At 40.9% G+C, this 15,562-nt stretch overlaps 1 protein-coding gene across 2 annotated transcripts; it reads left to right on the forward strand.

The window, feature by feature from the left end:
- Positions 1-6,690: 6,690 nt before the first annotated feature.
- On the forward strand, positions 6,691-9,791 carry LOC118398278 (probable thiopurine S-methyltransferase). Of its 2 annotated transcripts, none has more exons than XM_035793466.2 (9): positions 6,691-6,803; positions 7,744-7,860; positions 7,989-8,081; positions 8,212-8,344; positions 8,754-8,806; positions 8,904-8,978; positions 9,091-9,176; positions 9,302-9,346; positions 9,501-9,791. In XM_035793466.2, the coding sequence occupies exons 2-9, from the start codon at positions 7,763-7,765 to the stop codon at positions 9,617-9,619; spliced, it is 702 nt and encodes a 233-aa protein (XP_035649359.1). In that variant the 5' UTR covers positions 6,691-6,803; positions 7,744-7,762; the 3' UTR covers positions 9,620-9,791. The 2 variants fall into 2 exon arrangements, with proteins under 2 accessions (XP_035649359.1, XP_035649358.1); XM_035793465.2 differs by having other exon boundaries at positions 6,792-6,887.
- The last annotated feature ends 5,771 nt before the right edge of the window (positions 9,792-15,562 follow it).

Genomic DNA, 15,562 nt, shown 5'->3' on the forward strand with positions numbered 1-15,562 from the left:
AATCGAGGCGAGGTGGCAACGAGAGGGAACCTGGGATGAAAATGCCTCTGTATGAAATGAGACTCTCCTTTTCCACTCATTTACAAGGGTGGAGTCCAAATATAATGTGTACAGTGCTAAAAACGAATTTAGTTAGTTTTGCATGACATTTTATAGATACAATGATGAGTAGCATATTGTGTTTGAAACTTGTGCATGCTTTTCTCATGCAACAAAAAACAAAAGCCTCAAAGGGGGTGTGGGAGATTAAAGAATTGTTCTACAAAGGACTCAGGTAGGATACTACATGACTATCCTCGATGAAAGGTGGCTATCGAGGAGGGGGAGGGGACACTCTTCCGTTCGCCTATTAATGAATTGACATCTCCTCCACCACTCAACCACTTATGGATTTCCCGGGTCACGGTGGAGAGAGGACGGAGGAGAGAGGGTGGAGGACGGACTTTTGACCAATTGAGAAAACACCCATGTCAACGGGCTGCTTTCATGATGACATCATAGCCTATCTCCTATCTGCTATCTCCCAGGACTGAGATCATTGTACAACGCTGTGCAGGCTGTCTGCAGATTAGAAACAGCATCTGTCACAGTTTCAACGTGATTCCAGGATGCTTTCTCTCCAAATGTAAACAAAGTAGGCTACATTTGGGATGAACTTGTGTTCCAAACACCCTGACTGCATCGTACTCCACACAATGAGCCAGTGTGTAGGCTCATCAAAATAAAACACCGTTAGAATAATTGCTCAGCTTCATAATATCCTTAAATGATATGATCTTAATTCTATGTCAAAGCACAACACGCAAATTATATTTCAAAGCACAAAAGGTTTAATTTATATTCATGAGATTGGATTGGATTTTTTTTATACATAATTGATGATCTGAAACCGTAGGAGACACACTCCTCATTAGATAAGTGTCAGTGTAAGAATGAGGGGGAAAAAACATACATTTCTCAGTTGCATTCCGTAAATAGCATGACCTTAGTAGCCAAGGGAGATGTTGGAAGGTCGTTTTCAAGTGCATTTTGTTTTACAATGAAGAAGTCCAGTATGTCCATATGTACAGTGAATAAATTGCAAATTGGCAAAAACCTATATTTAGAAAGACTATTTTATTTGTTTATTTTTTATTTCACCTTTATTTAACCAGGCAGGCCAGTTGAGAACAAGTTCTCATTTACAACTGTGACCTGGCCAAGATAAAGCAAAGCAGTGCGACAAAAGCAACAACACAAATTTACATATAAACAAACGTACAGTCAATAACACAATAGAAAAATCTATGTACAGTGTGTACAAATGTAGAAGAGTGGGTAGGTAGGCAATAAATAGGCCGCAGTGTCACGACACCAACCGAAGGTGGCTCCTCTTCCCGTGGCTCCCCTTCCCGTGGCTCCCCTTCCCGTTCGGGTGGCGCTCTGCGGTCGTAGTTGCCGGCCTACTTTTCTCCCCCTCCTTATGTGTTTATTGATTACACCTGCTTTGAGTTTGTTGTAATTAGTTGGGCTTTATTAGTCAGCTGGCCCGCCCGTTTCTTTGTGCGGGATTGATCATTGTAACCCTGGTGTTTGCTACAGACGAACGTGTTTGTGTATTTAGTGCTAGACTGTTTTCATTCCCTGTGTCTGGGGCATTTTGTTTGAGCACCCAAAAGTGGAGTGGTCGTGGTTCACCGTGTGTGCATTAAAGGAGCACTTTATTGAACTCTCTGCTTTCCTGCGCCTGATTTCAGCCTCATGACACCCAGGACCTTACACGCAGAGGCGAAATAATTACAATTTAGCATTACTACTGGAGTATTACATGCGCAGATGATGAATGTGCAAGTAGAGAAACTGGGGTGCAAAAGAGCAAGAGGATAAATAACAATATGGTAGTTGGCTGGGCTATTTACAGATGGGCTGTGTACAGGTAAAGTGATCGGTAAGCTGCTCTGACAGCTGATGCTTAAAGTTAGAGAGGGAGATATAAGACCCCAGCTTCAGGGATTTTTGAAATTTGTTTCAGTCATTGGCAGCAGAGAACTGGAAGGAAAGGCATCCAAAGGAAGTGTTGGCTTTGGGGATGACCAGTGAAATATTCCTGCTGGAGCTCGTGCTACAGGTGGGTGTTGCTATGGTGACAAGTGAGCTGAGATAATGTGGGGCTTTAACCTAGCAAAGACTTATAGATGACCTGTTGCCAGTGGGTTTGGCGACAAATATGTACTGAGGGCCAGCCAACGAGAACATACAGGTCGTAGTGGTGGGTAGTATATCGGGCTTTGGTGACAAAACGGATGGCACTGTGATAGACTACATCCAGTTTGCTGAGTAGAGTGTTGGAGGCTATTTTGTAAATGACATTGCTGAAGTCAAGGATCGGTAGGATAGTCAGTTTTACGAGGGTATGTTTGGCAGCATGAGTGAAGGAGGCTTTGTTGCGAAATAGGAAGCTGATTCTAGATTTAATTTTGGATTGGATATGCTTAATGTGAGTCTGGAAGGAGAGTTGTCCGTTTCAAACTAAATGTCAACTCACCGTACCTACTTCTCTTCTCCAGCGACGTTCCTTACAGGTATTGAGTGTTGTAACTGAGGACAGACCATTTTTATGAGCTACACGCTTCAGCACTCGCCGGTCCCATTCTCTGAGCTTGTGTGGCCTACCACTTCGCGGCTGAGCCGTTGTTGCTCCTAGACATTTCCACTTACAGTTGACCGGGGCAGATCTAGCAAGGCAGAAATTTGATGCACTGACATCCTATGACGGTGCCACTTTAAAGTCACTGAGCTCTTCAGTAAGGCCATTCTACTGCCAATATTTGTCTATGGAGACTGCTTGGCTGTGTACTCAATTTTATACACCTGTCGGCAACGGGTGAGGCTGAAATAGCCGAATCCATTCGTTTGTATGGGTGTCCACATACTTTTGTATATATTGTGTAGGTCAACCTCACTGACTGGGGTCTACATACGGGTGTCATCCCAGATTATAACAAAAAATAATTTATAATTAATCTGTACATTACTCTTATGAAAACCTGAACCTCTTGCCATCCAAGTGAGACAATACAACCACAAATACACCATGTAATATCTACAGAAGTACAATGTAAATACTAGGTGTTACACAGGATTTAGATAGTTAAAATGAAGTGTATATTGAGGGGTACTTACTTGAAATTAATGTGTACTTTTATAGTACATTAGCCATCCTGACAACCTGGCCATTATTTTAAGGCTTCCGGAAGCACCATCCGAGTGAGAAAATGAACACACTAGTGCACAGAGTACATGTAATATCTGCATACATCCATTGTTATTACATTGTTATTCATAGGGCTGGTTCCATGTGTCTGGCACATCTCCTGTCTTAATTTATAGAACATATTCTGGGTGTTCTGCCAAATAGTGTAATATCTCTACCAGACATAGGCAGGAACCAAGGATTGTTTATGACACCAAATACAAGATACACAAAGTAACATTTCCTTCACAACACCACAGAGTACATATCTGTAATATCTGCAAAAGTAAGGTTGTCGCTAGTTGTTAAACAAGATTTTTCTATTTTAAAGTGTTAAAGTGAAGTGTAACTTTATAGTTACCTTTGAGCAATTTCTATATTATTAACAAGTAAAAATACATACAAATAAAATACGAGTTTCTATTTTAGTCAACTTTATTGCAACATTTTATTGTTCGATTAATAGATTAATTGGATTAATCAAAGATACATAGCCTTTCTCAATAACATAAAAATAACTATTCTAGTGATGTCTCATATCTTTTGCCTATAGTATGGTAAGTAGCTTAGATGGCTCATTTGGAAAAATGGGATTGTCTTTTTCTTCCCTTTTTGACATTACAAGTAACAATGGAAATTGCCAACTCTGTCTCGGACAACTCTGTTTCTTTCTTGTAAGCATTTCCCATCCTGGAGTCTGAGACCTTGTGGCAATCTGTGGTAAAGAAGAAGAATGTATGACTATTTAGCATATAAACTGCATTACCCCTTGTTGTCACGCCCTGACCGTAGAGATCCTTTTATTCTCTATGTTTGTTTGGTCACGGTGTGACTCGGGTGAGAAAGTCTATGCTTTCTGGTTCTTTGTTTTTGGCCGGGTATGATTCTCAATCAGGGACAGCTGTCTATTGTTGTCTCTGATTGGGAACCATACTTAGGCAGCCTTTTTTACTTTTCTCATTTGTGGGTTGTTGTCTTTGTTCGTGGCACGTATAGCCTTACAGAGCTTCAAGTTCGTTTTGTTGTATATTGTTTTTGTTGGCGACATTTAAAATAAAAGTATGTATGTTGACCACGCTACACCTTGGTCCGGTAATTTCCTTGACGACGATCGTGACACTAGTTATTATCAATGTTGTGTATAAACACTGGATGACTGACAGGGGACAATGTATTGACTGAAGCCACTTAGCAGCCAACTTGGTACTAAAAATTGTACAAAACATTTTTTTAAAAGATTTCGGAAGCTATATAAATACTTTAAATATCTGTCGTTTTTGACTCATGTATTCTACGACAGAAACCTTATTGCATACTTTTAAATGTAAATTTCAAAATATTATGTGAGTTAAACATAAATATAAAAGATATAAACATTTTCCTTAACTTTTATAAACATATTATTTCTTTCATCTCCACAGATCAACTCTGGAGCTAGGGATCTTGGTCACCTCCATGACCAAGGCCTTTCTTTCATGATTGCTCAGTGTCGCCGGGCAGCCAGCTCTAGGAAGAGTTTTGGTGGTTCCAAACTTCTTCCATTTAAGAATGATGGAGGCCACTGTGTCCTTGGGGACCTTCAATGTTGCAGACATTTTTTGATACCCAGATCTGTGCTTTGACACAATCCTTTCTACAGTTCTACAGACAATTCCTTCAACCTCATGGCTTGGTTTTTGTTCTGACATGCACTGTCAACAGGTGTGTGCTTTTCCAAATCATGTCCAATCAGTTTAATTCACCACAGGTGGACTCCAATCAAGTTGTAGAAACATCTCAAGGATATTCATTGGAAACAGGATGCACCTGAGTTCAATTTTGAGTCTCGTAGCAAAGGGTCTGAATAATTAGATAAATAAGGAATTTCTGTTTTTGATTTGAATTAATTTGTTAAAATGTCTAAGAACCTGTTTTTGCTTTGTCATTATGGGGTATTGTGTGTAGATGTATGAGGAAAACATTTTATTTAATCAATTTTAGAATAATGCTGTAACTTAATAAAATGTGTAAAATGTCAAGGGGTCCGAATACTTTCTGAAAACACTGTAGTTTAGCTTGTTAGGCATAGCTTTAAAATGTGCAGTTTTGTCATACAACACAATGCCATAAATGTATTGAGGGAGTGTGCAATTGGCATGCTGACTGCAGGAATGTCCACCAGAGCTGTTCCCAAAAAAATGGAAGTTAATTTCTCTACCTTAAGCAGCCTCCAACGTCATTTTAGAGAATTTGGCAGTACGTCCACCCGGCCTCACCACGTGTAACCACGCCAGCCCAGGACCACATCCGGCTTCTTCACCTGCAGGATCATCTGACACTAACCATCCAGACAGCTGAGGAAACAACAAAAGGATATCGTCTCAGGGAAGCTCATCTGCATGCTCATTGCCCTCACCAGGGTCTTGAATTGACTGAATTGGCGTTGTAACCGACTTCAGTGGGCAATTGCTCACCTACAATGGCCACTGGCACACTGGAGAAAACTTTCTCTCTCCTGTATTTACATTTTTGACCTACAACATTGTTTCTTTCGCTGCAATCTTTCATGTCTTGATTCTGCACACTGACCTTCGAACTCGACCCCATTCTTTCACACTGTAACATAATGTCAGTATCAACACGTGGGCACGTTGTAGGTTGTCCTTATTTTAAGCGTGTTGTGCAGATGGGCAGATCTTAACATGATGCTTCCAAAAGGGAGACTGTTCCTAAAGAGTGAAACTCTTGGAAAGTTAAATTATGGAATAAGAATTTGTCTTTGATCATTTTAAGTGGATTTATAAACCATTATTCAACTAATCTTAATAGGTTTACAATTTGACAAGCACTATCTAGCATTACTATCTCACAATTTTTATTAATGTGTCTAAAATGGTTGAATTGATGCTTAAAGTAATTTTAAAGATGTAACAATTTAAAGTAGTTTTTCATGTGAACCGTTTGTGAACCCGTTTTTGCCATTGGGCCTGGGCATCAGACTTCAGAGCCCTTTACTGCAGAGTTGTGTCAATGAGGTGGTCGGTTTTCAATTGGCTAACACTTACAACCTGGGAAGGCTGAAATATGGGTATTGAGATGCTTTCAAAAACTTTAACATTTGTAACAAGCATGATAACAAGCATTCCGTTGTTACATCCCAATAATTACAGACTGCGATTACCACCAGTTACATGTTGTTGTTACAGTGTAACTGAATTATTACAATTAATTGTAATACCTGTGCTACAGTGTAATTACGTGATCCCTTAACATCAACTGCTGCCGATATTTGTCATGACTACTCCAGAATGGTTCCTTTTTCAGTGGGATTCGAGCAAGGATTTCATATTTAAACTAGTAAGAGATACAGTACTGTCACATAAATTGTACTAGGGTACATTTTGTATTCTGCTCTTTGCGTGGCTGAGGACGAAAGTTGAGCGGGGGAAAAGCATCTCCTTTGAAATGAACATCCGCTGTCGATCACGTGGAGAGCAGTGTTGACAAAGGCTCCTCCCACACCAGTAGTGCAACTCATTGGCTGTGGCTCGGTGAAGATCACGTATAAATCGATATCAACATTTTTGAGAAGGTAAGCGACGATCGTGGACATGTTGTACGAGTCGAGTTCAGTTATGTTCGTCAGCGTAATGTTTATGCTTGGCGGGAAGCTTAGGTAAGCTGATTCGTTACATCGAATCGGGGTTGGTTTAGAGAAAGACTGCGCACGGCAACCTATTTTCAATACACACTGCTAAAGTAACTAATGCATTCGATATAATTGCTGCTCTGTTTACAGGACTACTATTTGGGCCTACTAAACTTGCGTAACACAATCGTAATAATACGCCCACTTACTCATTTCTAAATGTCTACAGCAAGATTATGAAATTCATTCTCTGGTGATCGGTGTTATAGGGGGAGGTTCCTTTACAAAATCCCATGCTGTTGTATTTCCTATGAAGTTGCCTGTGAAATTATGGTTTATCCTGAATGATAGCTGTTCTTTGGATCATGTTTAGGCCACCGTGTCTAAACATGATCAGTTTATAGGCAATTCTGCTCATGAATAGGCCTACACTGGTCTTTGACACACCTGATCAGCATATGATTGACCAGTACTAGGTCAGTCTGGAGTCTGGACTACTCCATGTCCCTTTAGTAGTGTTCTCCACTTTAGGGACAATATCTCAACAGACTGACCTGCACAATTGACAAATGACCCTAAGCATTGGTAGGTGCACAAAGAGCCTTTTTTATATGAAAAGCCCAAAGTCTTCCAACCTTATCTGTAGTTTTTGCCTCAAAGTGCACACCCCTAGTCTTTCACACGTAATGATCATGAGTCACAATGACATGACACAATTCCATACAATTAGCCTGGCACAGTCCACATTGACTGTTTTTACTCGTGTGTCTGTGAGCGTGCATATAGAATACCACCCGTGAACTCCCTCTCTGGATCAGTTGTGTGACAGAGGTCATTTTCACCTATCCTTTCTCTTTGTTCTCCCCTCATTGACCAACTCTAGTTGGTGTCAGACAAACAAAATGTTGTCAGCCCAGGCGGACAGAGTGATGGCCCTGGGAGAGTGGGAGGAACGGTGGAGGGAAGACCAAACAGGCTGGCACCGGCCCCACGTAAACAAGTAAGGATCTCTTTTATTTTACCTTACAATGACGTGGCTTAAAGAGTGAATTCATGCTTGTATTAAATGCATGTTATTCCTAGGCCCATAAGGTAAACTTCATATGATGAATTTGATTATATTTCCAGGATGCTGGAGAGTAATATTGAGAAAGTTCTCGACGGACGGAAGGGAGTTAAGTTCTTCTTCCCTCTATGTGGGAAAGCTCTGGACATGAAATGGTAAGCGATGTGCATTACAAACAAACGTGTGTTCTCAATTAACATTAACTAGTGAAAGTCACAGTTCATGAATTAACATCCCATAAATGACCTTTGACTTCACTGTCTTCTACCACGTGTTCGACTCCAGGCTGGCTGATATGGGCCATTCTGTTGTAGGGGTGGAGATTGCAGAGAAGGCCATCAAGCAGTTCTTTGAGGAGAGTAACATGACTTACAGTGAAGAGACCGTTTCTGCATTACCTGGAGCCAAGGTTTACAAGGTACTGTGTGCCAGAGAGCGGCTGGGTTGGCTGCTATGACGCTACAATGGAGGAGTATGTGGAAGACGAGATGTTACAAGGTGTCGGAGGATTTTCTTTCAGCAGCGGTGGCAGTGTGGGGTTCTTCCTGCGGATGTGGTCTTCCTGAGGCATACATCTACGCATGAAAACCAACAATTGCTGTGGTGGTGTATAGGGGAAGCAATGCATTCTTAACCTAGAAGTTCAAAGTCTTGGATTTTTTTCATACCAGCAACGGATCCAGCATAGATAATGATTGGTGTTTGTGAAAGGAGTCCATAGAATGATTTTAAGACTGCTGCCAATACGCACCGTCATGTTCCAATAGCGGAAGAGCTAACGTTGCAGTGCGTTTAACTTGTGTGGTTCGTATGCTTTTCTTCCACAGAGCTCAGAGAGAAATATCTCCTTGTACCAATGTGATCTATACAATTTCTCCAGGTAAGAGTCTAAACTATTATCAGTACATTTTCTCTTTTGACTGGGTCAGAAGGAGGAGGCCATTTACAGTATGACATCCTCTCACTTTGTATAACAGTGCCATTGAGGGTCAGTTTGGAGGGATTTGGGACAGAGGCTCCTTGGTGGCCATCAACCCACGGGACAGACAGAAGTATGACCACATGAACTTAATTTTCTTCTGAAAGTCAACATGAGAACAGAGCATGGCATGATGGGAAGAGTCTTTGGCTGATGGCAAACTCTGTCGTTTCTGTATGTAACAGGTACGCGGCTCTGATCACGTCGTTAATGGACAAGGACTGCCGATACCTCTTGGACACTTTGCTCTACAACCCGGAAGTGTACAAAGGTAACAGCTTTTCCCGTAGCTAGCATTGTAGCTCATGATGATATGCTATTTGTATTAGACCGCAGAGTACTTGCGTGTCACTTGTAAGTGCATCCGAGTTAAAGTGAATACCCCTTTTTCTTTAGGTCCTCCTTTTTTTGTGCCCGACGAGCAAGTGCAAAGTCTATTTGGTAAGTTGTTTCATGGCGGAGATTGTCTCTGTGATTGTAATTCTGTCCGTATTTGATTTTTCAGATCAAACTACATAGAAATAAATGTGATGTGTACATCGTCGTGGAGGATTTAGTGATTAGTTTCCATGTGTGATTGTGTTTTTAATTCCAGGGAAGAGCTGTGATATAGAGTTGCTGCAGTCACTGGATGCCCTCACAGACAGAGAGAAGGCTCGGGGCATGGACTTCTTCACAGAAAAAGTGCATCTCATCACTCTAAAGACCAACTGAGGAACCAGTGATGACTCGTATTTAGGTTTCAAATATGGACATATTGACGAAAATACTCTGTGGCTTGTCTTCAGCTTTTTAGTGGCATGATGTGACTTGAATTGGGTGAATCGTTTTTACTTATGATGGAATGAAGAAATGTCAATAAATAAATTTTTTAAATATAAATAAACCCATGTTCTTTACACATTAGTAAACACAGTATTGTAAAAGTCATACATTTCCAGACTTGTAACATAACTGATTGAGGATTTCATTTTTGTTTAGGGGAAAAATAAATGCAAAAATTGTTTCTAAATCTTTTTACCTGAATGGAATAGTAGTAGCTGTAATAAAGAGTGAGTAGCCATTTTGTATTGCCAATGTATGGGATCAGTAGTTAACGAATGATGATACAATTTAAATAACTGCTGAGACAGCTGGTTCAGCCGATTTCCCTCTGGCAAAATCATGTTTGACTATAGGTGTAGAGGCACATGATATACAGTGCATTCGGAAAGTATTCAGAGCACTTTACTTTTTTTTAACATTCTGTTACGTTACAGCCTTATTCTAAAATGTATTAAATTTTCTTCCTCATCAATTTACACACAATACCCCATGATGACAAAGCAAAAACAAGTTTGTAGAAATGTTTGCTAATGATCCACCAGGGAGTCCAGGACTCAATCGCACAGGGCGGGGGTTGAAACCCAGGGGATCAAGCTTAATGATGAGCTTGGATGGTACAATGGTGTTGCATGCTGAGCTGTAGTCAATGAACGGCATTCTTACATAGGTATTCCTCTTGTCCAGATGAGATGATGGAATCGGCATCACACTGCACTGTCTGTGGACCTATTGGGGCGGTATGCAAATTGCGGTGGGTCTACGGTGACAGGTAAGGTGGAGGTGATATGATCCTTGACTAGTCAGCATGACGCTGCCATCACCATGCTTCACCGTAGAGATAGTGCCAGGTTTCCTCCAGATGTGATGCATGGCATTCAGGCCAAAGAGTTCAATCTTGGTTTCATCAAAATCCAAGTGGGCTGTCGTGCTTTTTACTGAGGAGCAGCTTCCGTCTGGCCACTCTACCAAAAAGGCCTGATTGGTGGAGTGATGCAGAGATTGTTGTCCTTCTGGAAGGTTCTCCCAACTCCAATGAGGAACTCTGGAGCTCTGTCAGAGTGGCCATTGTGTTCTTGGTCACCTCCCTGACCAAGGCCCTTCTCCCCCAATTGCTCAGTTTGGCCTGGCGGCCAGCTCTAGAAGGAGTCTTGGTGGTTCCAAACTTCTTCCAATTAAGAATGATGGAGACCACTGTGTACTTGGGGACCTTCAATGCTCCAATGCTTCAATTTTTTTGGTACTCTTCCCCAGATCTGTGCCTCGACACAATCCTGTCTCTGAGCTCTATGGACAATTTTTTCAACCTCATGGCTTGGTTTGCGCTCTGACATGCACTGTCAACTTTCGGACCTTAAATGGACAGGTGTGTGCATTTCCAAATCATGTCCAATCAATTGAATGTACCACAGGTGCACTCCAATCAGGATGTAGAAACATCTCAAGGATGATCAATGGAAGCGGTACCGAAGTTCAATTTCGAGTCTCATATCAAAGGGTCTGAGTACTTATGTGAATGAGGTATTTATGTTTTATATTTTTAATACATTTGCAAAAATGTCTAAAAACCTGTTTTCGCTTTGTCATTGTGGGGTATTGTGTGTAGATTGATAAGGAACACTTGTATTGAATCCATTTTAGAATAAGGCTGTAACGTAACAAAATACAGAAAATGGAAGGCGCCTGAATACTTTCCAAATGCATATACATCACTGGCTACATATACTTCTCTGCTGCTCTTGAATTCGTCATGTGTACATCTACTTATGACTTATGTCAATGGTACTATCATCCAGCCACACATACAATATTTGATTTGTCATTTATGAAGGAAGAAATGATATTTTATGGGTTAATGGCCTCTGGATGACTCATTATTTATAGCTGCCTGTATGTGTTTGGATGGATAGTGCAAAAGATCACCAAGGACATCAACCACCTGAGCCACCTCCTGTTCACACCGCTATCATCCAGAAGGCGAGGTCAGTATGTGTATTAGGTAGTTGTTGTGGAATTGTTAGATCTCAACGTTAGATATCACTGCACTGTCGGAACTAGAAGCACAAGCATTTCGCTACACTCACATTAACATCTGCTAACCATGTGTATGTGACAAATAACATTTGATTTGAATTGATCAGCAGTAAAAATGTCAGTTTGGCAATGTGATTGGGTCTGGCATTCCACCCATTTCCTCTGGTGTTATTTTCTTGCTGTCTGAGCGGGTGGAAGGTATTACAGAATGGAAGCTCAGGCGTATAGAGTCAGGACTCTGGGAGAATGGGAGCAAGGTTGGAAAGAGGGAGAGATTGGCTCTCAGTACTTATTTTTCCTTTCATATTACTGAATCTCTAGCTGTAGTTCTCAAGGAATTACAGAGTGTAATAATTCAAGGTGTGTCTGTCATCTGAATAGGCTTATTGTGTGAAATGACTGAGATGCCTTTCACTGCCTTTTTCAGTGGTACAACATTGCTCATTTTTCTTATGTAATAGGATGTTGGAGAGCTATATTGACAAGGTTCTCTGTGAACGGAAAGGGTTTTCTTCCCACTATGTGGGAAAGCCGTTGATATGAAATGGTAGGTTGCGGAAATTCAACATAATATTACACTTCTATAACCATAGACATGTTTTTTATTTATTTTTATTTAGAAAGAACTTGTACTTGCATGAATTATCTCCTCCTACCTGTTGATACGCAGGCTTGCAGATATGGGACACCCAGTTGTTGGTGTGGATATAGCTGAAATGGGTATCGGGCAGTTCTTTGAAGATCAGAAGTTGATCTGTGGTGAAGAAGTGGTCCCAGCAATACCTGGTGCCAAGGTTTACAAGGTATGAAGAAGACCATGCACTTCGGTTCGCATTCCTGAGGGCCAGTCTCGTTTGCGTGTCCATCCTTCCATCTACTCCTTTTGTGGATCATATTGATTATGCTTTAACTGAAACGTTCAGACGGAAAGCTATCCTTGTACCGGTGTGACCAATACAAATTCTCCATGTAAAGATCATTTGAACAGTAACCCATTTCCCCGCATTTCTTTTGTAAAAGGGTAACATAATATTTTTCTAAAACTATGAACGTTTTTTTTTTTTAAGTGCCATTAAGCCACAGAGGCTCCTTGGTGGCCATCAATCCACGGGACAAAGAAAAAGTAAGACCACGTGAACTGGACCTCCCTCTGAGATTCAACAAGAAAGCACCGCTTGTTTTGACACAAGTTACGTCTGTAACAGGTATGCAGCACTGATCATGTCATCCGTGGACAAGGACTGACGATACCTCTTGGACACTTAAAAAAAATCTGAATAGTTCAAAGGTAAGATCTTCCCCTGAAATAACAGCTCAAATGATATTTGTCTTCCATTTGTTCTAGATGCATGTGAGTAGCATATTTATTCAAACATACAGTAGAGTATGCGTGTAGTTTATTAACCTTCCATTGTCATTCGTTAACACCTCTCTATATGTCCTCCATTTGATGTGCCTTGTGTAAACAGACTTTCTGGTGAGTTTTATTAATACAATTGTGTTTGTCATTGATAGTACCTTTATTGATATTCCTTTGTATACCTGTCATTGAACTGAATTTGATATTTGACACAAAAACCAATTGAGTGAACTATGAGAAGATATTGTAGGAGAGAATTGTGGCAAGGTAGTTTCACAATATTCATTTGATTTGATATGTTATTCCAGGGAGGAGTTGTGATATTGAGTTTATACAGTCTTCAGGTGCTCTCCCAGGCGTGAAGGACAAGGAATGGGGCTTGGATGTCTTCATAGAGAGAGTTCATCTCTTCACCCCAAAGGCCTCATAAACATGATGTCATGGGCTTCTCTGAAACGAGAGGGAGAGATGTCTGAGCGAAATAGCGCATTGAAAATGATTGTCAGGATATTAGATGTTCTGTGAAGGTTAGATGTTGTTATTAGCTTTGTTGACAGTTTGGAAATGACATCATGACGAAATATGACAAGTCAATTCTTTCACGTGGGAAATAAACTGAATTTACAGTGTTTTTGAAATGTCTGGCATTTAAAATAAAATAAAATATACCCGTGTGCCTTTGCTTTTTATTATTTGTATCATAGATATTGTGTCCTGTTGAAGAAGAAAACAATTCTACAATGAAAGCAAGGAACATGCATTAGATACTCCACAGCAATTGTTATAATAATTCTGACCTGTCTTGAAATGCATAGGTTCCTCATTGTTAACCAATACATTGGATTCTGCACTTCTCTTTGTTCGCGTGCTGTCACGTTCTGCTCCCCACTAGACACCGATTTGCTGTTGCCTAGATACTAGGGGTGCGTTCGTAAATTCACTCTGGCTATCTACTCCGATTTCAGAGCACTTTCGTCCGAGTGTGCCAGAGTGCAGAATAACTGATGGATTTATGAATGCTCAACACCCGTTGAATATGGACCGTGTCAGTAAACGTCGGCAAAAAAAAGCATAATCAATTGTTGCCAGCAGCACAGTTACAGTCAACAACGCCAACATGAAAACAGCCTAAAAAGCTCTGCTTGGGCGAGATAAATGGGCAGAGCGGTATTACCTCATTTGTCTCTGGAAGAAGACAGCAAGATATCATTTTAGCTTGGGTGCTTGACAGCCGTTGTGAACGCTGGGGTCAACCCTACTCCTCGGCCTGAGCGTCCAGTTTGCGCTCTGGACGCTCAGAGAGCGAAACGCTTGGAATTTACCAAAGGTCAATCTAACAACGCATCTGACAACGCTCGGAATTTACGAACGCCCAGTGCGCACTCTGAGCGCACTCTTCTGAGCGCACTCTTCTCTGAGCGCACTCTGACACTCCAGATTGAATTTAGCAACACACCCCTAGGCCTACATTTTTTGTTAACAAATCGGGGGAGTCAGGGACGAAGATAAGCGTTATTTTATAAAGTATACGTGCCCGAAGCTACAAAAGAAGGAAACGGTAAGTTTGTAAAACGTGACAAGGTTGACATAATGTTGCCATTTAGTTTTTGTGAACGTTGCAATGTAGCAAATTGTAAGATGTGCCACAAATAGAACAACAAACTGCCCGAGAGGGCTCGAATGCAACGTTTTAACAAAGCGAGCAAGTGTTTCTGCAATAACGACGCTCACTCGTGAACGTGTTAACGATTCATTTTACAGTAATGACAATGGTTATTTCATATGACCAGATCAGCATACATCCACCTGGGCAATGTATCCGGGATGATGAACACAAGCCCTTGAGGTTAGCAGGTAACAGGCAGCTACAGCAGTAGCAAATGTTACAATATTTTCTGGACTTATTTTTGTGCACAGATTTTTTGCACTATTATTTGGGTAGGTGTATATAAATGTATTTTTTTATTATTATTATTTAATTCACTTATTAATGATTATGGCAGGTCAGTCACCGCGCAGCAAGGCTGGAGGGGATATATACTAATTTGGTTATTATTAAGAAGATGCTTAGAGCCAATGCGATTAGCAGTTAAAGCCTATATTCAGAATAATCTATGTACGTAGATTATACACCACATCTAATACGTCCAGAAATTGTGTGTGGTGGCCAAATCTCCATGCACAAAACATTTCACCTACTGCGCTAAACTATCACTTTAAGTGCTTTGTTTATACAGGAGACGTGGCACTGACCTATAAAGAGGCAGTTGTATGAGGTTAGTACCAAACACCACAGAGTGGGGATTTGACCTTTGCGACTGTATATTCCAGAGGAGATGTTGACTCAACAGAGGCTACTGCTTTGACAGGCAGTACTGTTTAACCAGCGGTGGTGGTATAGTATATCAGGGTTATTATAGGGTAACGTAGCACCCGGTGTG

Source organism: Oncorhynchus keta, chromosome 19 (assembly GCF_023373465.1).
Source record: "Oncorhynchus keta strain PuntledgeMale-10-30-2019 chromosome 19, Oket_V2, whole genome shotgun sequence".
Lineage (NCBI taxonomy): Eukaryota > Metazoa > Chordata > Actinopteri > Salmoniformes > Salmonidae > Oncorhynchus > Oncorhynchus keta.